Source organism: Staurois parvus, unplaced genomic scaffold (genome assembly GCF_062004578.1).
Source record: "Staurois parvus isolate SC_StPar_1 unplaced genomic scaffold, SC_StPar_1.0 ptg000525l, whole genome shotgun sequence".
Taxonomy (NCBI): domain Eukaryota; kingdom Metazoa; phylum Chordata; class Amphibia; order Anura; family Ranidae; genus Staurois; species Staurois parvus.
In genome coordinates, this window is record NW_028318321.1 from 10545709 (window position 1) to 10571034 (window position 25326).

Consider the following 25326-nt stretch of genomic DNA (forward strand, 5'->3'; position numbering starts at 1 on the left):
TCTCCAGGACTTCTACAGAGGCTCCCATCCTCTGGAACTCTCTACCCCAATCTATCAAACTATCGCCTACTCTGCACACTTTTAGGCGATCTCTGAATACCTATCTCTTCAGGGAAGCCTATCCTGCCTTCAGCTAATAACGGAATCTTCTAATCAATTCATCCCCCACAGTTATTACCTTTTGTACCACTAGCCCCTTCCTCTTAGATTGTAAGCTCCAAGGATCAGGGCCCTCTTAACCCTCTTGTATTGAACTGTATTGTTGCTGTATTGTCTCCCTTTATATTGTAAAGCACTGTGTAAATTGTTGGCGCTATATAAACCCTGTGTAATAATAATAATAATAATAGGTGTCACTCAGGGAATCAGGAAGTAAAAATGCTATTTGGTGTCCTGTGACATCAAACATGTGTCTTTTTCTTATTGGCCAACCCCAGAAAAAAAAAAAACCCAAAAAACGCAAAATGCATCCACCACCACCCATTGTTCTCTATGGGGAGACAGATGTGTCTGTTTACACCTGCCTAAATCTGATCTGATAAAAATAGACGGATCATATAGCAGTCAGATGTAAACAGACAGGCGGTCCGTTTACAATTCACTGCCTCATAGAGAACAGCGGGCTGTGCAAAGTGGACACGGGCCTGTCATCAGCCCCCTCAGTAGGGATCAGCGGACAGATCCCCCACTGAGCAGGCGGATCTGCTTGGCGGAGTCCGTCCATGTGAAAGGGTCCTTATCAATATCTTTTTGCAATTGAGGTCACCACAAAGTAGATTCCAGACTCAGATAAAAAGCAGAAGTTATTTAATTTGTACTCTTATATGAACATTGTATCAAAATAAAGCTTCTTTCCAGCATGGATATAATCTTATGGCATCAACCCAATTGTGGTGGCTAGTACACATCAGATTTCAGCTCTGAGGTCCTTGGTTCAAATTCCACCATTGATGCCACCCACATGGACTTTGGAGTTCTCCTTAGCCTTGTGTGGGTTTCCTGTTGTTGATGTGATATTTCTCAATCTAAATACATATTGTTTGACATGGCTTCTGCCCAAAATAAACTCTAGTGTATCTATATGCTTTTGGGGATTTTATAAGCTCTTTGGTAGGTAATTACTTGAGGGAATGGTGTTTTGTACCTATAAAGTGATTCAGAATTTGTTGGAACTGTATAAATGAATAACAAACATCAAATAGGGTCCAGAAAGTTAAATATGCATTTTAATTTTGTTTTAACAGCTAAAGCCAAAATATTTTTATTGATTTGCATAGAGTGGGGAATGATTAGAATCTCTTTTAGGTTTTTATTATTGTCAAGATAATTGGGGAGATTTCCCATCACCTCCTGCACTGGTAACAGGGGGTTAGATGGGAACATAATTGATAACTTCTGCAATGGGGGATGCCGACAGCAGTTAAAAAGGTATTACTAGTCAAGTGGGGTTAGGTAAAAATTGCCGTGCGTTTTTTTTTCTCTGCTGTTGTGTCTTCTTGTGCCAATGATTCATTCCCTTCTTTTTTGTCCTGGTAGGATAAAAAAGAGAGAAGTCTTCCCAACTTGTTTACTGATACAATTTTAACAGAGGTTCTTACTCTTCCCCCATTAAATTAAAAAACAAATTTAATTATAAAAAAAAAAAAGTTTGGGCAGGTGTTCAGCATTTTATGCAACAAAAACACAAACAATGGGTACTCAAGGCCCAAGGTAAGCATATCTATAGAATTCTTCTCACTAGCCATGTATACATTGCTGATTCATCCAACCACATGTAACCTCTTGAGTCAAAGACTTCCACATAAACAGAATAAGTGTCTATTAGTTTATCACTTACGGTTCAGAGGCTAATGCCAGAGGAGGAACAAAGACAAACAGGCAGATGGAGAACAGCAGAAGAGCCATGGTGCATCACACAACGGATTGTGAGCATTGACTTTTATCTCCTATAACTTTAGGGAGAGAAAAAAACAAGCCAATCCTCTACTTCTGCCTTGGCTGAAGCTCTGAGTCAGCTGGGGATGTGAGGTCTGTCATGGGAATTTTTGGCCAGTAAGAGTTATTTCATCAAAAGTTCATGACCGTTTATCTGTTTTGCTGAGGTAGGGAAAAAAAGAGCACACAAATGAAACATACATACTGAAAGACACAAAAAAGTTCATCTGGACTTTGAAAGCATTTTTACAAACAACATGATTTGTAAACATAACAAAAGTAAAAGTCCATATTTACTGAACGTAAACACTGCACCAATGTCTTTGGCATGCACTTTAAATATGGTGTAAATTTGCTGTAAAATTTTAAGGGGACTTTAAATATGTTAAAGCAGAACTCCAGTTTTTCATGTTAAAATACAGAGGCCAACATTACTAATAGAGATGAGCGAATTATTCAAAAATTCGATTCGGCTGATTCGCCGAATTTGCGGGAGAAATTCGATTCGATGCGAATTTATTCGCTGCGAATTTAACTTATTAAAAGGGTTTCTAGGCTTCAGAGAGCCTTTATATTAGTGCAGAACACTGTACCTTTAATTTAAATGCCCTTGGAGTCTGCTGGGGAAGAGAAATAATACTGTCAGTCAGTATGACATGCAGATGAGTGCCGTCGATCTTAGAATCACCGCACACTTCACTCATTTGGGCAGTCATGGGGCACGACGAAGAAGAAGAAGAAGAAGAATGAAAAGAAGAAGAAGAAGAATGAAAAGAAGAAGAAGAAGAATGAAAAGAAGAAGAAGAATGAATGAAAAGAAGAATGAGAAGAAGAATGAAAAGAAGAATGAAAAGAAGAATGAGAAGAATGAAAAGAAGAATGAAAAGAAGAAGAAGAAGAATGAAAAGAAGAATGAAAAGAAGAAGAAGAAGAATGAAAAGAAGAAGAATGAAAAGAAGAAGAAGAAGAATGAAAAGAAGAATGAAAAGAAGAAGAAGAAGAATGAAAAGAAGAAGAAGAAGAAGAATGAAAGGAGAATGAGAAGAAGAATGAAAAGAAGAATGAAAAGAAGAATGAGAAGAATGAAAAGAAGAATGAAAAGAAGAAGAAGAATGAAAAGAAGAAGAAGAAGAATGAAAAGAAGAATGAAAAGAAGAAGAAGAAGAATGAAAAGAAGAAGAAGAAGAATGAAAAGAAGAATGAAAAGAAGAAGAATGAAAAGAAGAAGAAGAATGAAAAGAAGAATGAAAAGAAGAAGAATGAAAAGAAGAAGAAGAAGAATGAAAAGAAGAAGAAGAATGAAAAGAAGAATGAAAAGAAGAAGAAGAAGAATGAAAAGAAGAAGAAGAATGAAAAGAAGAAGAAGAAGAATGAAAAGAAAAAGAAGAAGAATGAAAAGAAGAATGAAAAGAAGAAGAAGAAGGAGAATGAAAAGAAGAAGAAGAAGAATGAAAAGAAGAATGAAAAGAAGAAGAAGAAGAATGAAAAGAAGAAGAAGAAGAATGAAAAGAAGAATGAGAAGAAGAATGAGAAGAATGAAAAGAAGAATGAAAAGAAGAAGAATGAAAAGAAGAGGAAGAAGAATGAGAAGAAGAATGAAAAGAAGAAGAAGAATGAAAAGAAGAATGAGAAGAATGAAAAGAAGAATGAAAAGAAGAAGAAGAAGAATGAAAAGAAGAATGAAAAGAAGAAGAAGAAGAATGAAAAGAAGAAGAAGAAGAATGAAAAGAAGAATGAAAAGAAGAAGAAGAATGAAAAGAAGAAGAAGAAGAATGAAAAGAAGAAGAAGAAGAATGAAAAGAAGAAGAAGAAGAATGAAAAGAAGAAGAAGAATGAAAAGAAGAAGAATTCCAGTACAGCAAAAAGTGTATCTGCAGAGAGCTCCGCTATTTCTGACAGTTCTCTGACAGTTCCTTCACATTTACAGCGGTTGAAACATTGTATCTATTTATTTCCGAATAAAAACATCTGTATCCTAAATGGAAACAAATAGATACAATGTTTCAACCGCTGTAAATGTGAAGGAACTGTCAGAAAACTGTCAGAAATAGCGGAGCTCTCTGCAGTGACACTTTTTGCCGGCTGATCGGGGAAAATTCGATTCGTGCGTCCGAAGTTTGCTAAAATTCGGATTCGGTGCGAATCGAATTTTTCCTAATATTCGAAACGAATTCCACTTCGCCAAGTTCGATTCGCTCATCTCTAATTACTAATAATAAAAACACAGCTTTAGCTGCAGTGCAGATGTTGTGGGTGGGTAGAGAACTTGCTGTTTAGTTAATGCTGACTGACAACTCACTGAGAAATAAATACCACATACATTTTTGCAGTAAAATAACTTGTGGTATTTATCAAAGAACATTAGTTACTGCATGTGTTATTTTTTTACTTTGCAGCGTTTAATACAATTTTATATGGGACCTACAGTTGCAGTAAAAAATAAAGCATTTAGCAGTGATATTCCTACCAATGCTAAATGTGACATCCACCAGTGTCCTAACAACCAGTAATTCATTCCTGCCCTGCTCATTCACCTGCCAGCTGGGGATTCCTAGCTGACAGGTGAATGTAAACAAAGGAGCTGTGTTTAAAAAAATGGCATGAGGATTTTCCCCAAATCAAAAACCTTTTGGTTCTGGTGTCAATTTAAGAGGGACCCAACACAAAAAAAATCCATACCAAGCCCCTATCCAAAATTCAGCCTGGAAGGCCAGGAAAAGGGGGGGGGGGAATGTAACCCCCCTCTCTCCTGAACCATTCCAAGCCACATGCATGCAACATGGGGACCCAGCTAAAAAGGCACCCTTTCACCAAGTTGATGAGGGCAAGGGCCGCTTCTCCACAACCTTTGCCTGGTGGTTGTGGGGGTCTGTGGGTGGGAGGGCTTATCAGAATCTGGAAGCCCCCTTTAACAATGATACCCCTACAAGTTACAAAAAAACGGATGTGCTAGAAATAAACACACTCAAACTTTTGACATGTATCATGTGACAAAAAAAAAATACAAATGTCCCATGATTATTGTCAATCACATTGTCCAGTGATGCATGTCCTTGTCAATCATGACTGTCACTGAACATCCGAAAGTAAAAAACCTGATGACTGCTGAGACAATCCTGTTGCTTTCCTCATGCCAAATGGCAACTCCAGGTCCTTGTTGTTAAAGTAAACAAAAGGGCACCTGGCTGACATCATTGAACAAATTAGCCAATGCCCATATTGGGCCAATGACATCACCCAGGTGATCCCAAAACTTTGGTTTACTTTAGCGGCAGGGACCCAGAGATGACATCTGATCCTGTCACTTCCTTCGCAGAGACCCTGGCACTAAAGTAAACAAAGGGGCGGGTCACCCAGGTAAAGTCATTGTCCAAATATGAACATGTCCATATCTGGTCAATGAAGCTATCGACCAAATATAGATGTGTCCATTTTTAGCCAATGAAATCACCCTGACGACCCCGCTCCTTTGTTTTATTCAGCGATGGGTACTCAGAGATGTCATTCAGTGCAAGGGAAGTTATGGGATTAGACGTGTTTCAGGAAGGGTCTGTATTGTGGTATTTAGGATAAATGTAGTATTTGTAGTGAATCGACACTTTGAATATCACATGTATAGCTTTGAATAAAACGCAATTATTACATGCCATATGCACTTTTGAATTGACTGTTCTGTCTCGAAGTGTAGTTTTCCCAGATCTTGTAAAAATGGAATGCACCTACTGTCTAAATATTTCAATAAATACTCTTCATTCTCTAATACTTTGACTACATCCATAAATTGAATTCAAACTAAAAGCTAGAACAGGGGTCATTAAGCTTCTAGCAGGATCGTAAATTGTACTTGTGAAGTACAATTGTAGTGTGAATGCACCTGTAATGGACCGCCTGACAGTACCTCTATCAGTCCCCTGATAGAGCCTCCCCAGAGTGCGGGGTCTAAGTACCGGAGCACTTGTTCACCAGGGCCCCTGATGGTGGGGATGGACTTGGAGCGCTCCGAGACCAGGTCGCAGCTGCTAGGTATCTCTATCAGAGGTAGAGGAGTCTGCCAAGGGCTCCAGCGGGTTAAGAGTCTGATGTGAGGGAGCCCAGGGATCCCTGAGGGATGGATGGATGAGCAAAGTCAGAGTCAAACAAGCCGGGTCCATAACTAGCGGGTCGGTGAGGTACAAGACGATAGGCAAAGGATAGTCGGGTCACACGCAGGGTCAATACCAAAAGATCAGATCTATAAGGGAACATCCAGGAGCAGAGTCAGGCAAGCCTAGGGGTCAGGACAAGAGAAGGCAACAAGGTCAGACAATCCAGATCAGAGTATTCACAACACATGCAACAGGATACAAAAGACCATTCGGCAACAAGTGTCTGTGCAGGGCTGGTTTAAGTAGCCCGCCCTGCACCTGACAGGCGCAACCTAGGTCCCAGTGCCTGCCTAGTACTGTCAAGATGACGGGTGCGCCTGGGTCCTAGTGCCCTGCTACCTGCATGTCTTGACAGACACCTACGCATGTGTAGACCCATGCGTCGCGATGGTCCCTGACAGCACCCTTATGGCAGAGCCTGCTGATAACTGTCATACATAGTGATAAAACAGTCTAGCATAGTAGAAAGCAAACTGTTGCTCTAGGTGGGCCCCCCTCAAGTTTCCAGGTGATAGCCCAGTTCATCTGGCTGTATGCAGTATAAAATCCAAAGGTCTGGTTGGCTGCACTCCTAAAAAACATTCATCTTTATGCCAATAGTAAGAGCACGCACACGCAGCACTAAGTGCTTATTCATGACTACCTGGTATCAGGTAAATATCAATACAAAAAAAGTTGGATAAATCAATACCAGACACTTATCCAAGCATGCAATCTGGCTGGCAAGGAAATAGAGGGGATGAGAATGCAGCCCCCTCCTCAACCATACCAGGCCACATACTAGGTGCCCCCCCTCCCCCATTGTTGACTAGGTCCTTTTACTCACAACCCTGGTCCAGTGGTGGTGCAAATCTATCAGCTGGGAGATTATTGGAATCCCCCTTTAACAACAAGGGGGGCACTAGATACTACCCTTCAACGTGAATGACAAATAGGTACATATTCATTGTTACATCACTGACCATATATGTGCTTGTGGCATGAGAGTTTTTCTCTTTTGTTAGGTGTCAGACACAGTGATTGACATTAATCTATATCACTCAACGTTGCGATTGACAGTAGATGTGTTATCAAGCACTGTCTGTCTTTTTTTATTTATGTTTACACTTTTTTGTGAATAAATAGGAGTACTTTTTTCACAGGGGGAGGCAGTAATTGGGGACTCTTAATACAGGGGGCTCACAGATTCTGATAAGCCTTGCCCAAAGACTCCCACAATGCCCGTACCAGGGCTGTAGAGGCCCTTGTCCTGGAACACTGGAACAAGGTGTTTTGCCAGGGTTCTGGGGGTTTGCATGCTTGTCCCCACTTTGCAGACCTGCCAGGCTGCATGCTTGGCTAAGGGCCTTGTATGGAAATTTGAGGTATCCTCATGCTATATTTGTTTGCATGGGGTTCCCCTTAAAATTCATGTAGACCTGAAGGGCCTGGCATGAATTAACTATGTGTTATCTAAATGAAACTAGATTATCTAAATGAGACCCTTATCAAGGATATTTGTCTGATATACAGTAGCTGAAAGGAAATCCTGGCTGCTCTGTTTATTAACAGAACAAATCAGCTGGGAGCTGTTTTGTCGGCAAAAAGAAAATTAACAGCTTAGATAGGAACTGCAACTGGAGCATGTTCAGCAGATGTGGCAACGGCTGGTCTACACAATCTCAGGCTGCAGCGGGGACATAGACAAGGAGGGAGAGACAATGAACAGCAGGATCAACCAGGTTTTTTGCAGAATATAGAAAATGAGTGAGTATGAACACCATGTAATAAAGATTATACTGACAGTTTTTATGAAGTAGGTTTAATGATACTTTAAGTGATGATGGGATTTTTAGGGTGTCACATATACACTGCACAGTTATACAAAAAATGTTTAATTTTATTCACATACAAAAACCAAAATCAATTTAACCCGATCCATAAAAATAATATCACGTCTTGATGTACATAAAATCTAGACAGTAGTGTGTAAGCAAATGCTTACTATGTGCCTTGTGTAGCTACTATAGGCTGCCCAGGTTGGAAAGGGTTAACAAAGGTCCTGTGTTTTCCCTGTCAAAATTGGGCTCTGCCCCACTTTCCTATGTGATATAAAATGGGGAGGTGGGTTCAGCCCAGGGCCGACAGGTGAGAAAAAAACAAAAGAGACAAGTTGGGCCATGGAGTGAAGAGGATCCTTTCACCAGGACACCTCCACAGTCGGACCCGTGAAAGACAAGTGGACTCCTGCTTATATGGATTTTACCCAGTGCAAGGTACAAGTGGCAGCCTGGGGCATGTAGAGATAGGGAAGACAGATGAACACACTGTTCTATGGAAACCATGTCTTTGCTGTAATCCTGCATCATTCTTAATAAAAGTTCCTTTAATCGTTCTTTGGCCTGGTCTGAAGTTCTTCCCTAAAGGGGTGCATGCATAGCGTATCTGAACCAAGGGCTTGTAGAAAAAGAAAATGAAGAAGACTTTCCAGAGGGCCACCATGGAAGGCTTAACCAAGCAGAGAAACTAACAGAACACGTTACTGTCTTGCTGTTGCCATGGGAAACCAGCATGTGATGGGAATGCTATAGCAACCAGCCAGTGGAGGGTGGTACCTGGCATGGGTGACAGTTGCCCCTCTAGTGAGGGGATTGGTGAGCTTGACCCTCTCCCTAGCTATTGGTGCCTCATTTTGGGACCATTGTCGCAGCATGGTGAACCCAGGGACCTAGCCAGAGGGTACAGAGACAAGGAACTAATTCAAGCTTAGTAGCAGGGAGTTTTTCACTAAAGGACTGGTGGGAACTTCATCTGGCATTGGGAGTGAGGTGTCAGGCTACAGCTGTGTTGGTGAGAGGGACATGAGCTCTGCTGTGTCCCCTTCATAACTGCAGCATTTGGAAGGAACTGTACATTGACAAGGGGAAGAGCGCTTTAACCGTAATGTGTCGAAAGCCTGCAATTGGAACTGTGCATAATGGCATAGCTTGCTTCAGAGTTGGGGTGTTGCCTTAACTTGAACTCGGCCTGACCATGGCCCCGAGCCCACGTTCTCATGGCATTAGCAAGCACATTCACGGAAGGTCCCCGTATTGGGTGCTGAGCCCCACCTACAAGTGAATTACCATTATCCCTTATAGTCTGTCTCCTGGTAAATCATGCATTGCTTAGTCAGTTGCTTTGCAATATTATTGTTGTACTAAGACACAACCTCTTACATGGCATAGAACAATTTTTACATCACTATACTACCATATGTCGGTTATGCAGTAGAAATATCAGAAGGGAAGCTGTATTGAGGCGTTTTGTGATTAGCTTCTTCAGTAAGTAGAGTAACAGAATAACCTGCAGTGTAAGTATAAACTTGTTAATTTAAAAGCATTTCAAAAACTTTATATAAAACAGAATACATTGTAGATGGTATTTACTCACAACATTTTGTGAATCCATGTTTGCTTACTAGGTTGAGAATCTCTGTATTGAGTGATTGAGCTTGAGCAATTACATTTGAGCGGCTGTGACTTGCTGCAGAAGCCATTAGGCTCCCATTGTTTTCATTGGGACTTCCTCCCACAACAGGGTATCGTTAGCCACCCTGATTGGTAATAAACATAGTGCAAGATTTACTTTTCAATATATGAGTGTCAGGACAAGGTCATCTAGCTTCACAGTGGGCACGGTATTCATATCGCTCCAAACATAGCACTTATGGTTGTGACCATAAAGCTCTATTTTGCTCTTATCAATCCAGATTACAGTGTGCCAGAAGCTGTGAGGCGTGGCGTGTCAAGGTGTTTTCAGGCATATTGTGGCAGTGGTGCAGTAAAGGCTGACAACTGCACAATGCAGCTCATTTGTGTTCGAGTACCGTCATATTTTGCTCCTTGAAACAACCACATCTTTTTCCAGAGCAGCCTGCATTCCTCCTGTTGTTACGTGTTGGTTTTTCTTTGTATCCCGATCAATTCTTCTGGCAGTTGTGACTGCAATCTTTCTTGGATTAGTATCAAGAGATGTATGCATGTTCCACTTCTTAATAAGTGATTGAACAGTACTGCCTGGCATATTGAAGGCTTTGGATATCTTTTTATATCCTTTTCCATGTTTATAAAAGTTCCATCAACTTGTTACGCAGATCTTTTGACAGTTCTTTTCTGCTCCCCATGGCTCAGTATTTAGCTTGCTCAGTGCATCCACGTGAGAGCTAATAAACTATTTACAAACAGATACTAATTGCAATTTAAAAAGCCACAGATGTGGGCAATTAACCTTGTGTATTACCTTGTGTATCTGTACCAAGAACAAACATTCCAGGGTATGTAAACTTTTGATGATGGCCATTTAGGTGATTTCTGTTAGCATTACGATTTACAGTTTTTTGGCTTAATCAGTCATATTTTCCAATGCCAAAATATCCTGATTTTTGCCAGGGCATGCAAACTTGTGAGCACAACTGTATGTTCCCCTTGCAAGCCAAAATTCTACCTCCTCCTTGTACAAATCCCCCCCTGCTGAAATCCCTACCCCAGCGCAGATCTTTGACCCCCATCCCCCTGCTAGCTCATATTCTCCCCCTCCCCAAGTCTCCCCCCAAAACCACCCATCCTAGCACAAATCCTCTACCCCTCAAATTTCCCCAGCAAGCACAAATCATATCCCAGCACCAATATACCCCTAAATCTCCTCTCCTAGCACAAATCCTCCCCTCATTTCCCCATGAGCACAAATCTTTCTACCCAACACAAACCCCCTCCCACACACATTTCCCCTGCTAGCAGAAATCCCCCCAATTATTCCTACTAGCCCAAATCCTCCTCCTCATATTTTCCCTCCCAAAAAAATTACCCTTCCTAGGACAAATCCTCCTCCCCAAATCCCTCTTCCTAACACAAATCCCTCCCCCGAAAAAAATCCCTTGATAGCACAACACTCCCCTCTCAAATCACACCTTTTCAAAAATCCTCTGCTTCCATCCCCCTCCTGGCACTTATTCTACCCCCACAAATCTCGTACCTAGCACTAATAATCTTCTCCTTCCCCTTTCTTAGAACACTCTCATTCCCAGAACAAATGTTTCTTACTATGATCCCCTATGTCCCCAGTGCAATTACTCCCTTCCCTCAAACACACAGACGTCAGATAAAGTGCAGCAGATTGCTATGTGATGACCTTTCTCCTAGGCTCATCCTCATCTTTTTTTTTTTATTACAATACATTTTTATTGGTCATAAAAGGTACATAACTCGGGGATAAGTACACAGGTTTAAGTAATAACGGAGCATATCGACAGTAAGTATTAAAGTACATTCACATGGAGGGTGGCAAATGAGTACATAATAAAAAGGAACGTAAGAAATAAATGATGACATAGTTGTTTATGTAAATGTTATCGTGTGTGTCCAGATCTGCCAACGGTTCTCAAATGTTGCACATGTTAGAGAATTAATGGCTAATAAGTGTTCATATGTATAATTTTGCTGGACCATGGTGATCACTTCTGAGATGTTGGGGGAATCGATTGATTTCCATTTTTTGAGTACAATCATTTGAGCTTCTAAGAGTCTATGAGTGACTACAGGTGTAGTAGCGTTAGGCTTGGATTTGGGTTGAGTAGAATGTCTGTTATGGATGATAGGAGTTGAAATACCTTCTTTCAAAAACTGGTTAGGCTAGAGCAGGGGTATTGAATTAAAATTCAAGCGGTCTGGTAACTAAAATTTTCTTCTGGCTGAGGTCCAAATAGGGTGTGCCCATCAGTGTGCCCCCTTACATTAGGTGTTACCATTAGAGTGCATCATGTATTCCCATCACATCAGGTGTGTCCATCAGAGTGCTCCTTTACATCAAGTATCCCCATCACAGTGCCACCTTACATCAGGTATTCCCGACAGAGTGCCCCCTTACACTCAAAGTGCCCCTTTCCATCATATTTCCCCATCAGAGTGCCCCTTTACATCATAGTCCCCATCAGAGTGCCCCTTTCCACAGTATGTGACCATATGTGCCCCCTTAACATAACATGTGCCCACCAGAGTGCCCCTTAACATAAAAGATGCCCTTCAGAGTGCCCCTTAACATAAAAGATGCCCATCAGAGTGCCCCTTAACATAAAAATGTACCCGTCAGAGTGCCCCTTAACATAAACTGAGCCCATCAGAGTGCCCCTTAACATAAACTAAGCCCATTAGAGTGCCCCTTAACATAAAACACGGGGCATGCTGATGGGCACATTTTATGTTAAGGGGAACTTTGATAAGCACATTTATATTAAGGGGCACTCTGATGGGTACATTTAATGTAAAAGGGCACTCTGATAGGTACATTCTATGTTGTGCCCATCAGAGTGCACCTTAACATTAAATGTGCCCATCAGCATGACCCTTTAACATTAAATGTGCCCATCAGAGTGCCCCTGTAAGACTACACCCTACCTTGGGGGCAGACAGGAGCTGTGCCGGGATCCTTGCTGAAGGATGCTTGTGTACAGGCAGGAAGTGGGAGCCGGAGAGACAGTGAGCTGCAAAGGGCAAGGTGCACAAGTTATGTAACTGGTTGCCATGACGACCACCCTGCTCAGCGGCAGATCTGTCATTGTGGGCTGGCGGTCCAAAAGGGAGTGCTGCTGGGACCGTCCAACCATTTAGTATCCACTGGGCTAGGACATTCTCAGAATGTGTGTAGGAGACAGTGGCGCCAGCATAGGGTGTAAGTAGAAGAAAATGTGGCTAATTTGAAGGGAGTGCCATCGATTAGTTATCTTAATCGTCATCTCCCACTGGTTAACCCAATGGGTCGCTTTATATGCAGATTTACACTGGTGTTCTGTGTGGGAGGGGTAGATCAGTTTCCCATTTCAGCATAGTGTTAGTCTTATTGAAGATCAGCTTCTTGTGTATAATGTTGTAAAAAAGGGATATGCCCTTTTCTAGTGGTATAGAATTGCCAGATTTTAGGATGTATTTGTGGCTCTGGCATATGGTGTTTATTCAAAAAATTCAGAATATGAGTGCAGGTAAATTAAAGTGCTCTTGGGAGACTAAACTCCGCCATTATAGATTCTATATGTTTGGGTTTTGAGTCATAGAGAAAGTAGTGTATTTAAGCCATAGTGTATAAAATAACTTGTTTTAAGCATGGGTATCAAGGCATCTAGAATATGTAGTGGGATCCTGATAACCTCGCCTTTGATTGTATGTATATATTTTGATTATGTAAGAATCTATGCCAGAAGTGATGCTTGTATGGGTAAGTGGAGACATCCCTTGGCTTCCACAGGTCTCCCAAAAGGACTGTGTGCAGATCATTGGCGGGAGTTAAAACATTTTCTACTTCTAGCCAAAGTGGGCCATCTGTGCCTCTGAACCAGTATTTAATTTGGTCCATACGGACTGCACAGTAGTAGTCTTGGATATCTACTAAACCAGCACCTCTTATTGATCTGTGTGGGGTTAAGCATGAGTACAAACATCTTGGTTTTTTAGCACTCTAATTAAATATTCACAGTAGACTTGACAGGGTTTTGAAGTAATGGTCTGGTATAGGGATGGGTAGCACTCTGAATACATATACTGTACTTTGAAAAAGTATTCATACCCCTTGAAATTTTCTACATTTTGTCATATTACAACCAAAAATGTAAATGTATTTTATTGGGATTTTATGTGATAGACCAACACAAAATGGCACATAATTGTGAAGTGGAAGGAAAATGCTAAATGGTTTCCAAATTTTTGACAAATATCTGAAAAGTGTGGCGTACATTTGTATTCATCCCCCTTTACTCTGATACCCCTAACTAAAATCTAGTGGAACCAATTGCCTTCAAAAGTCACCTAATTAGAAAATAGAGTCTACCTGTGTGTATTTTAATCTCAGTATAAATAAAGCTATTCTGTGAAGCCCTCAGAGTTTTGTTAGAGAACATTAGTGAACAAACAGCATCATGAAGGCCAAGGAACACACCAGACAAGTCAGGGATAAAGTCGTGGAGAAGTTTAAAGCAGGGTTAGGTTATAAAAAAAATCCCAAGCTTTGAACATCTCACGGAGCACTGTTCAGTCCATCATCCGGAAATGGAATGAGTATGGCACAACTGCACACCTACCAATACATGGCCATCCATCTAAACTGAAAGGTCGGGCAAGGAGAGCATTAATCAGAAAAGCAGCCAAAAAGGCCCATGGTAACTCTGGAGGAGCTGAAGAGCTGCACAGCTCAAATGACAGAGTCTGTCCACAGGACAACTATTAGCGTGCATTCCACAAATCTGGCCTTAATGGAAGAGTGGCAAAAAGAAAGCCATTGTTGAAAGAAAGCTATAAGAAGTCTCATTTGCAGTTTGCGAGAAGCCGTGTGGGGGACACAGCAAACATGTGGAAGAAGGTGCTTTGGTCAGATGAGCCCAAATTTTAACTTTTTGGCCTAAAAGATAAACGCTATGTGTGGTGGAAAACTAACACTGTACATCACCCTGAACACATGGTAGTGGCAGCATCATGTTGCCGGGATGCTTTTCTTCCGCAGGTACAGGGAAGCTGGTCAGAGTTTATGGGAAGATGAATGGAGCCAAATACAAGGCAATCTTAGAAGAAAACCTGTTAAAGTTTGCAAAAGACTTGAGACTGGGGTGGAGGTTCACCTTCCAGCAGGACAACGACCCTAAACATACAGCCAGAGCTACAATGGAATGGTTTCGAGCAAAGCATATTCATGTGTTATATTCATGTCCAGACCTAAATCCAATTGAGTATCTCTGGCAAGACTTGAAAATTGCTGTTCACAGATGCTCTCCATCCAATCTGACAGACCTTTTTTGCAAAGAAGAATGGGCAAACATTTCACTCTCTAGATGTGCAAAGCTGGTAGAGACATCCCCAAAAAGACTTGCAGCTGTAGTTGCAGTGAAAGGTGGTTCTACAAAGTATTGACTCAGAGGCGCTGAATACAAATGCACACCACACTTTTCAGATATTTATTTGTAAAAAATTTTGAAAACCACTTATTTTCCTTCCACCTCACAATTATGTGCCACTTTGTGTTGGTCTATCACATAAAATCCCAATAAAATACTTTATGTTTTTGGTTGTAACATGATAAAATGTGGCAAATTTCAAGGTATCAATGCTTTTTCAAGACACTGTAAAAGTTGAGGTAATATCTTAATTTTAAAGGCTGCCCATCCACGAGAGTTCAGGTTGTGATATGTGTTTTATTTGACTATTTTAGCAATGAGAGGTGTTAAGTTAGTCTTGGCAAGGGGAGAATAGGTGTGATTCCTAGATACAGTGAAGGAAATGAATATTTGATCCCCTGCTGATTTTGAATGTTTGCCAACTCACAAAGAAATGATCAGTCTAAAAATCGAATGGTAGGTGTATTGTAACACTGAGAGACAGAATAGCAACAAAACATTCAAAAGAAATGCACGTCTAACAAATTATGCACTGATTTGCATGTTCATGAGGGAAATAAATATTTGATCCCTTCAATTGCATTTCATACAGGTAACAAGCTGAGATTAGAAGCAGTCTCTTAAAGGGAGTGCTGCTAATCTCATTTTGTTACCTGTATAAAAGACACCTGTCCACAGGAGCAATCAAACAATCAGATTCCAAACTCTCCACCATGGCAAAGACCAAAGCGCTGTTCTGTGTAGAGTTCTGTGTGTTTGTAAACACAGAACTTTATGCTCTGATTTCTACTGCTGATTGAATGTGCCCAATCACAGCACAGGGAACTGTGTTTTCAAACACACAGAACACTGTACACAGAACAGCAATCTGGCTGTTTCTTCTCCCTGAAATCAACTCTTAGTTCAGGGAAAGAAAGCAGCCAGATCTGTGAGTAAAAACAGCACACAATACACTTGCGTACTCTTGTGAGGTACACAGTTAACCACTTAATTTCCCTCCTGATCACTCCTGTCACGCAGCCAGTGTCAGCGCCCCTTTGCCCGCCACACTCGCTGATCACCACCATTTGTAGTATAGTGTCTATAGCTGCACAAATTCCAGTATATATACCATAGTTTGTAGATGCTATAACTTTCACACAAGCCAATTAATATACACTTATTGGTATTTTTTTTACCAGACCTAGAGCAGAATACATTTTGGCCTAAAATTATGAAAAATTTAATTTCATTGGATATGTTTTATAACAGAAAGTATAAAAAGTGAAAAAAATGTAGCGCTAATCGCTGAGAGAAGAATCAAAATAAAGCAATATGCAACTAGATCCCCCCAAATTATAAGTGAATAAACGTGTCTACTCGAATAGCCTCGTGCTTATAAACACATAAAAACAAACTCCTATAGTGATGGTGGATAAAACAGTCCTATTGACTGATAACAGTGCGTGTTTTAACAAACATAAACACACAGAGTGCACTTAATATATGTATGTATATATATATATACACACACCTACACAGATCTCAAAAGTGAATAAAAAACAACTTCATGCACAAATGTGAACTCAAATTAGTGCAATAAAAACGATAATCTATTTCCATGCATTTTTTAAAGTCCAACTTTCAATAATCATACTCCAGTGAACAAAAATAACTCGTGCCAATATCCGTGTGAAAAACGTGGGTTGATAGCTGTATAAAAAATCATCCGATCACCGGCTGAATTAGCCTCTTACCTTACAGACTCGACCCTTGCGAGTCAAAGTGTTTTTTAAAAGGATCCCTCTCACAGATCCTCCAGGATAGTTTCACTCCAAACAACAGCTCCCAGTATATACAGATCTCCCTCTAGGGATCAGGACTCCAGTAATAGCTCCTTCTCCAGGCAGGATCACATATTGCGCTAACAACTCACATGTAACATAAACACAAGACTCCCGTAGCGTAATATGTTTATTGCCAAAGTGTGGTAAAATAGAATGCGCACTTACATCAGATTTTGTAGAAATCAAGGCTCCCACCACATGCTCTTGGATGTCATCTGTATGGGTGTACAGGGTACAAAAAGGTGTACCAAGGTGTGCCTCATGGCTCGGGGAGATGACTTAGGAGTTCTGTTCTTGTGGGCTAAGTCTCCTCCCTCTCCTCTTTCTCTTACTCACTTTCCCTCCTCGCACCCTGGCAGGGGGTTGGGAAGGTGGGCTATGGAGGGTCCAGCCGGAAAGGAGCCTGATGTAGTTTTGTTTTGTCACCCTACTCCTTTCTATGTTTCAGGTCAAGCCCACGGTCAAGACAAAGGGGGTCACACCATCTAAAAGAAGGTGTCCTTCATGTAGTAATCCCCAGAGAGATTCATGGCCAAAACCACTCTGTAAAGCATGTGTGTCGGATTTAGTTAAAGAGGAGTCTTCGCAACAATGCAGTAACATGTTTGCGGTAGTCAAAAAGGAATTGTCGGAAACCCTAGGATCGGTCCAATCTCTGATGGATAAACTGCCAACGCTTCACCCACCTTTGCAAAGGAGCACCTCTTCCAGCCCTCGGCCATCCTTTTCAGGCCAGAGGGATGTCAGCAAAGCAAATGAAGAGAGAGAGAGAAAGTGTCTTTCCTTCCCTTAGAGACTCGGAGGAAGAAGACGGTAAGGAGCAGGCTGCAAGCTCGTCCAGATACAAACTTTCACTGGAGGAGGTGGACGACCTGCTAAAAGCAATATATACGATGCTGGAGATCCAGGAAGAGAATGTCCAGCTGTCAATCCATGATAAAATGTACCAAGGCATGGGTCAAGCTAAACATAGAGTCTTCCCGGTCCATCAGGTTTTATCAGACTCTGTAAAGAAAGAATGGAAGAATCCGGAAAGGGGACCCTTTTTCTCCAGGTCCCTAAGGAGAAGGTTTCCCTTCGAGGAAGATGAGTCCCTAGTGTGGAACAAGAAACCGAGGTTGAATGGGGCCTTCTCGCAGGTTTCAAGATGCACAAGCTTGGCTTTTGAGGACATGGGCATTCTGAAGGATGTAATTGACAAGAGGGCAGATTCGTTCCTTAAAAAAGCATGCTACTCTTCCCTGATCAACTTCATGCCAGCTATGGCCTCTATGGTGGTGGTAAGAAATTTGCAGTTCTGGTTAGAACAACTGAGGGATCATGTCACGGCAGGGACCTCCAGGAGGGAGCTTTTGAGGTTGTTCCTGGTCCTTCTAAAAGCTGTGAAATATATGGCCGACACATCGGCTGAATCTATCAGAATGATGGCCAGGTCCTCGGCGTTGGTCAGCTCGGCTAGAAGAGCCATCTGGCTCAAAACCTGCTTAGGAGACTCAGCTTCCAAGGTAAAATTATGCAGAATCCCTCTTTCTGGGGACCTGCTTTTCGGCCCGGATCTGGAATTGGTGCTGGATAGGACGGTGGATAAGAAAAAGGCTTTCCTGTCGAAAAGTAACACGCAACCAGTCAGAAATAATTTTCATTCTTTTTCACAAACCCAAATAAATAGGTAACAGACCCAGAAAAGAAGTTGGAGTTTCCAGAAAATAACAGGGGTAAAGGATGGGTACTCTTCAGACCCCTTGAGCGGCCATCCAAGAGCCAATGACATCTCTTTTCCAGTGGGAGGGAGGCTTTGAGCCTTCTCCTCACTATGGAAGGAAGCAACTTCAAATGCTTTCATCAGAAATATCATGTTCCAGGGATACGGCCTGGAGTTGGAAAAACAGAATGGTTGGCCGCACAAACAGCAATATGGTGAATAAAATCCTTTGCTGGAATCCTTTACATGTGATATGATAAGAACATGACAGCTCCAAGACAGGACAGAGGAGCAGTAGACGTGTTTCACACGAACACGTGCTTAGTAATGACTAAGCACATGTTCATGTGAAATGCGTAATGATTAAGCACATGTTCCTGTGAAACGCGTCTATTGCTCCTCTGTCCTGTCTTGGAGCTGTCATTTTTCTTATCATATTGCATGTAAAGGTTTCCAAAAAAGGACTTTATCCACCACATTGCTGTTTGTGCGGCCAACCATTCTGTTTTTCCATTGCATCTGTGATCACAGATCGTGCCAGCACCTGCGTGTCTGTGGAGGGGTTATGCATATTCAACACTTACATGGAGCGAATATTTTACTCTTTCAGTACGGCCTGGAGTTCTCCCGGACCTCACCAACCATATTCTGTGTAACCAGTCTCCCAAAATGGCGGGAGATGGCCTCAGCAATGACGTCCCTTTTAAAGGAACTGATGCAACAGGAGGTCATCATTCAGGTGTCAAGGGAACAAGAAGGCCAGAGGTTCTAATCGCACATCTTCTTAGTCCAAAAGCCTTCAGGGGAGTTCTATCTAATCTTGAATCTAAAACTCTTGAACAGGTCCATTTGGTGCAAACACTTCCACATGGATACAATTTTTTCTGGAAGGAAGCTGCTATGCCTGGGCTGCTTCATGGCAACTATCTATCTGCGGGATGCCTATCTTCATATCCCCATTGCACAATCTTCTCAGAAATTCCTCCGAATGGTGGTCAATTTAGGGTCGTCCATCTGGCACCCACAGTTCAAAGTACTACCCTTCAGCCTGTCATCTTCTCCAAGGGTGTTCACCAAACTCATGGCGTAAGCCCTAGAACCTCTAAGATTGAGAAGGATTTCGGTGGTACCATACTTAGACTACCTTCTTATGTTTGCAGAAACCAGGACGCAGCTGCTGTTGGATCTTCAGTTGACTCAGGCTCATCTGAGAAGCTTGGGATGGCTGTTAAATCTGGAAAAGTCCATCCTGATTCCGGCCCAGAGAATAAGACTCCTGGGTTATATCATAGATTCTGTTCAACAACGGATATTCCTTCTGAAAGAGAAAACAGAAAGGATCCAGTCGGGCTTGAAGCAGGTGCAGTGCAACCTGTTGGTGTCAGTCAGATCGGCCATGTCAGTCCTGGGACTGCTTACCACCTCTATCCCAGTGGTTCAGTGTGTCAGACTGCAGTCTCGCCCCCTGCAAGGGGTCATTTTGCGAAAGTGGACATATCAGGATCCACCAGACACGCTTATAAGGATCACTCTAAAGGTAAAAAGGGCGCGTTGGTGATGGCGAGATTCATCTAATTTAGAAAGGGGCCTGCCATAGTCATTTCCAAAGGCCAACACGTAACAACGGATGCGAGTGCATGGGGGTGGGAAGCCTACTTCAGAGATCAGTTGGCACATGGCCCGTAGTCCAAAGCAGAGGCCAGGATGTCCTCCAACTGGAGGGAATTGAAAGCCATTCAGATGGGTCTTCTTTCCTTTCATCAGTCAGTGAATGGGCGGCACATTCAGGTCCTCTCGGACAATACAACAGAAGTATCTTACATCTGAAGATAGGGGGGCACAAGGAGCAGCGGTATCCAGGTGTTGGCTGTAGAGATCCTGTCTTGGGCAGAAATGAATTTGGCCTCTCTCTTGGCCATCCACTTAAAAGGCTCACAGAATCAGCTGGCGGATTTCCTGAGCAGAAGAAAAGTAGTAGAATCCGAGTGGGGCTTGAATCAAGGTGTGTTCCAGCTGATCATGGAAGCCTGGGGTGTTCCTCAGGTTAACCTATTTGCAAGCCACCTAAACACAAAGGCACCAGAGCTTTTCTCCCTTCACAGGGAAGGCCAGGCTCTGGGCCTGGATGCATTAGCTCATCCCTGGAATTACCCCTTGTCCTATGCGTTCCATCCTTTTCAGCTCATTCCTCTAGTACTTCAAAAGTTCAAGCAGGAAACAACAAGCCTAATCCTGATAGCACCCTTCTGGCCAAAAAAGGCCTTGGTTCTTGACGTTTCAGAACCTATCCTCCAGACCCACTTGGAAATTTCAGGTCAGAAAAGATTTGCTAGTCTAGGGGCAAGTGCTACATCCAGAAGTAGAGTGATTCAACCTTGAAGAAGAACTCCTAAGGAGAGATGGGCTATAGGAGAATCTTATCACCAGCTTGCTCTCAAACAAGAAGAAGGTGACCAGAGCGATTTATCTGAAAGTATGAAAAGATATAATTCTTGGTGTTCAAAGAAGGGTTTGCAGGTGAGCGGAGTCATGTCAGTCCTGGAATTTCTCCATGACCGAATGGAGATGGGCCTAGCTGCAAGCACCCATAAATCTCAAGTTTTAGCTGTATCTGCTTTCCTGGAGATGAGGTTATCCCAAGAAGCAATAATTATTAGGTTTTTTAAAGGTCAGGACCAGGCCAATTTCAGTTAAATTTTTTCTGAAATGGGATCTGTCTTTAGTTTTACAGGGCCTCACAAAGAAACCGTTTGAGCCCCTAGAGGAGGCCTCATTGTGAAATTTAGTTCTAAAAAACATTTTTCCAATTGCCATTACTTCAGCTCGAAGGATTAGTGAGATCCAGGCGCTGTCAATTTCCGAACCTTTTTCAGTTATTTGTCTAGACCGGCTGGTCCTTAGAACAGATCCGGGCTTTCTCCCGAAGATCTCATCCCTTCATCATACGCAGGAAATAGTTTTGCCTACCTTCTGTACAGCCTGCAAGCGGTGGTCCCACCCTAGAGGCAAGTTATCTTCTCCAGGTGCTGTCCTGAAGGGCGAAAGGAGAAATCCTTAGTTAGACTTACCGGTGACGGAATTCTAGGAGCCCTTCAGGAAAGCAGCCTCTAACCCTCCCCTTTTTTATGTCTGTAATTCTGTGGTTGGCATGGTATCTGTTCTTTTCCGTTTCTGTTTTCCAGCATGTAAGAGGTTACTCGGCTATAACTGAGGCCATTGTGGAAGAGGCAGACTTTTTCTGTGTTATGGGTGGAGCTGCGCTCTCTCCAGGTGCTGTCCTGAAAGGCTCCTAGAAATACCATCACCGGTTAATCTAACTAAGGATTTTTTTTACACAAAATTGTCACATTGCTCACACATGCCATGAGTATATATGGAATTACTCCCCAAAATACATTCTGCTACTTCTCCCGAGTATGGGAATACCACAGGTGAGAGACTTTTTGGCAGTCTATCCAAGTACAGGACCCCAAAATCCAGTAAGCACCTTCAGGCTTTTAAAGGGCTTTATTTTCTCATTACACTTCGTGACTACTGTACCTACAACAGTTTCGGAGGCCCTGAAATGCCAGGATAGCACCAAACCCCCCCAAATGACCTCTTTTTGGAAAGTAGACACCCCAAAGAATTTGATAAGAAGCATGGTGAGTATTTTGCAGATCTGGTTTGTTGCTACAAGTTTTTTGGAAAATGAAGAAAGAAAACAAAACCATATTTTTCCTTTTATTTTTTTATATTTCAAAAACTTGTCAGAAAAATTCCTGTTGGGGATTGGCTAGGATCCCTCGAGAGTGCAAGCTAGCCACTCCTCATATCCACCCACTTCCTCTAGGGCCTTTCTCCAAACCCCCAAAGCAGGGGGAAATTCCAGAGGGGCCAGCCTGCAGAGCCTTTCAACTCCTGACCACAATTTGACTTTTTGGCTATTACACCCAGGCTGCTACTCAGCCTTTCTCACTGACAATCAGGACTTCCAGCTCCCCGTAGCTTAACTAGAAGGGTGCTACATGTGTATAATCCTCTTTTATGGTTATATATTTCTGTATTGCGTATAATTATCCCAATATATGAAAAGTCATCTTTTCATATAATTAACACAGAAATATCACTGCTGTATTAGATTAACCGATTCCTGTCTGCCCTATAGCAGATTTACTGCTACAGGGTGGCACGGATGCGCAAAATCACGTGTGTATATATGTGATTTGCATTTCCGGGTAGGGGGTGCGCGCCCTATCCATGCCATCATTTGCGGCCTCGAGTGATCGCGAGGATTACCAATGGGGGGAGAGCCTTATGTATAACCACAGATCTTTCCCCTGTCTGCTCCGCACACTGCTTTGTATGGTTCTGCATAGCAGAGCCATACAAAGCAGTGTGCTTACAGTGAAGAATACACACAGCCCCCATAGTAAAACAGTACACAGTTAACCCTTTGATCGCCCCAGATGTTAACCGCTTCCTGCTCAGTGTCATTAGTACAGTGTCAGTGCTCTTTATTAGCAGTGATCACTGTATTGGTGTCACTGGGGATGTCAGTGACACGATGTCAGTTCCCCCCAGTGTCAGAATGCCCGCTGCAGTCTCGCTAGAAATCGCTGATCACCGCCATTACTAGTAAAAAAATAATAAAATTTTAGTATCTATACTGCCATTTGTAAATGCTATAACTTTCACATAAACCAATCAATTTATATGTATTGGGATTTTTTTATCAAAGACATATTGGCCTAAATTTTTTCATTTTTTTAAATGTTTTTACTGGACATTTTTTGTTTATAGTGAAAAAAATAAGAAGCGCAGAGGCGATCAAACACCACCAAAAGAAAGCTCAATTTGCTGGAAAAAAGCACATAAATTTAATTTGGGTGCAACGTTGCATGTGTTAGCAATTGTCAGTTAAAGTAACGCAGCGCTGTATCACAAAAAATGTCCTGGTCAGGAAGGGGGGGGGGGATTCCTCTATAGGGCAAGTGGTTAAGGTACTTGTCCTTTAAATGGACTACCTTTTTTTAGTATACATAATAATCCTTGGCTCCCCTCCCTGGGGTCCATCTTATATTAAACTGACGCCCACGACATCCAATCAGGTCTGAAGAAGAAGCAAAAACTTGGAAATGTGTCACCTGCCTTGCCTGTGCTCTCCCTCTGAATGCTGTCTCCGGCCCCCATGTATTCCACGCTGGTTATGATACACACAGCTGACAGTTAGTGGTCTGGCATGGTCAACCCAGGCTGATGAGCAGCGGATTAGCATCGGCTGACCCCAGGACATCTCCACTGGGCTCATACATCAGTACATGCTTACTTCAGACTACCTTTATGTGTAGTTATTAGCTGCTTTTATTTATTAAATCTTGTTTTAAATACTACATCGAGGCCGCCCCTCCCCCATTTGTTCCCCTTTTGTTTCTACAGAGATTGCTTCACTCTATGGGGAGCTGCCGCTGACATGGTGTCCACTCATAAATGGACTTTTTTTTATACCTGTATTTGTCCACTAGTGGCTTAGTGTATATTGTGATTTTCCAGAGCCATTCTCTTTGTTCTTTTATAGCAGTAGAAAGGTTGCTTAATGAAGCTGGTTCCCTCCAGGTACAGTAGAGATGTAGCTCCCACTAGGTGGTGCTACTGCAAGGAAAATTTTATTTTTAGCTCATGCTAGTTTGTGTTTGATCCGTGTCTTCAGTGCGTTTCATGTTGCATTTTGTTTTTGCACATGTGTTTTTTTTATTTGTTTGTTTCTAGGCAGATTTAAAACGCAAAACGCATCAAAAACATGGCAAAAATGCACTACATGCTTTTCTGCAGCATTTCCATTGAAGTCTATAGAACCATAAATGCAAGTTTTTGCCTTTAAAAAAGTCCCTGACCCAAAAAACGCACCAGTGAAAAGGCGGAGATGTGAACGTGTCCCATAGGAAATCATGTTAAATGGACTGTAGTATGTTTCGCAAAATGCTGTGGAAAGCATGTAGGTGTGAACCTAGGGTAATAGCTGATTCACACATATGTTGTACAGATTAAAGCTCAGGTTTCACAGCTAATTGATTGTAGTTGACAGTAGTTGTTCACAAGTTCACATCAGATTTACATCAGGTTCAAGACAGGATTAGCTCAGGATCTTATCTTGTTCACGCATATGCGGTTTAGGAAAGGTTCTCATAGAAGTCAAAAGGCTGTAACAGGGGTGGACTGACAACTCATGGGGCCCCCAGGCAATAGGGGATCATGGGGCCCCTGTGTCCTTGCCCAAACTCAAAAAAGCCTATGAAAAAGGTACCAGGGGCATCTCATGGGGCCCCCTACTGCCCCCGGGCCCTCGGGCAGTGCCCGAGTTTCCAAATGGTCAGTCCGCCCCTGGGCTGTAATCGACACCTGAACCTGAATCCACTGTTCTTTTTAAAATCGCACTGAATCTGCATCAGCCGTGCACCGGACATATATTAACAGGCACCATAGGAAACAATGTTATTTCACATGTCATGCGGATTGGATGCGGTTCAAAACGCATTCAATCCATATATATGTGAACGGACGCTAATTGTTTTGGGTTCAATGTGAAGTCAGGTGAGAGGCTCTACAAAGCAGGGCTTCTGGACCCTCCCACCCCTCCAGAAACTGCTGGATTTTTCTGGAAGAGGGAAGGAGGCCTAGATTAGCATGATTAAGGGCATTTGGCCAATCCCCAGACAGGAGGCCAGGTAGTGTGACTACGACACTTTTTGTCACTCCTATTTTAGGCATGGTATAATCCATTGCAATGGAAGTCTTTGAAATTGCCTTTTGCAGTGAAAATATTCAGAAAATAACAGTAACAGTGATTAT

The 25326-nt window shown here is 42.2% G+C and overlaps 1 protein-coding gene and 2 pseudogenes across 1 annotated transcript in view; 2 read left to right on the forward strand and 1 right to left on the reverse strand.

The window, feature by feature from the left end:
• The window catches only part of LOC149451737 (alpha-2-macroglobulin-like protein 1), a 224293-nt gene extending 222307 nt beyond the window's left edge, over window positions 1-1986 (reverse strand). Inside the window, exon 1 of the mRNA XM_089690335.1 lies at window positions 1838-1986. Coding sequence (XP_089546461.1) covers window positions 1838-1905 — 68 coding nt within the window. The 5' untranslated portion in view covers window positions 1906-1986. The remainder of the gene's footprint in view (window positions 1-1837) is intronic.
• A 15598-nt stretch (window positions 1987-17584) lies between these two features.
• On the forward strand, window positions 17585-20073 carry LOC149451738 (uncharacterized; annotated as a pseudogene).
• Window positions 20074-20135: 62 nt separating this feature from the next.
• Window positions 20136-21192, forward strand: LOC149451739 (uncharacterized; annotated as a pseudogene).
• Window positions 21193-25326: the final 4134 nt, after the last annotated feature.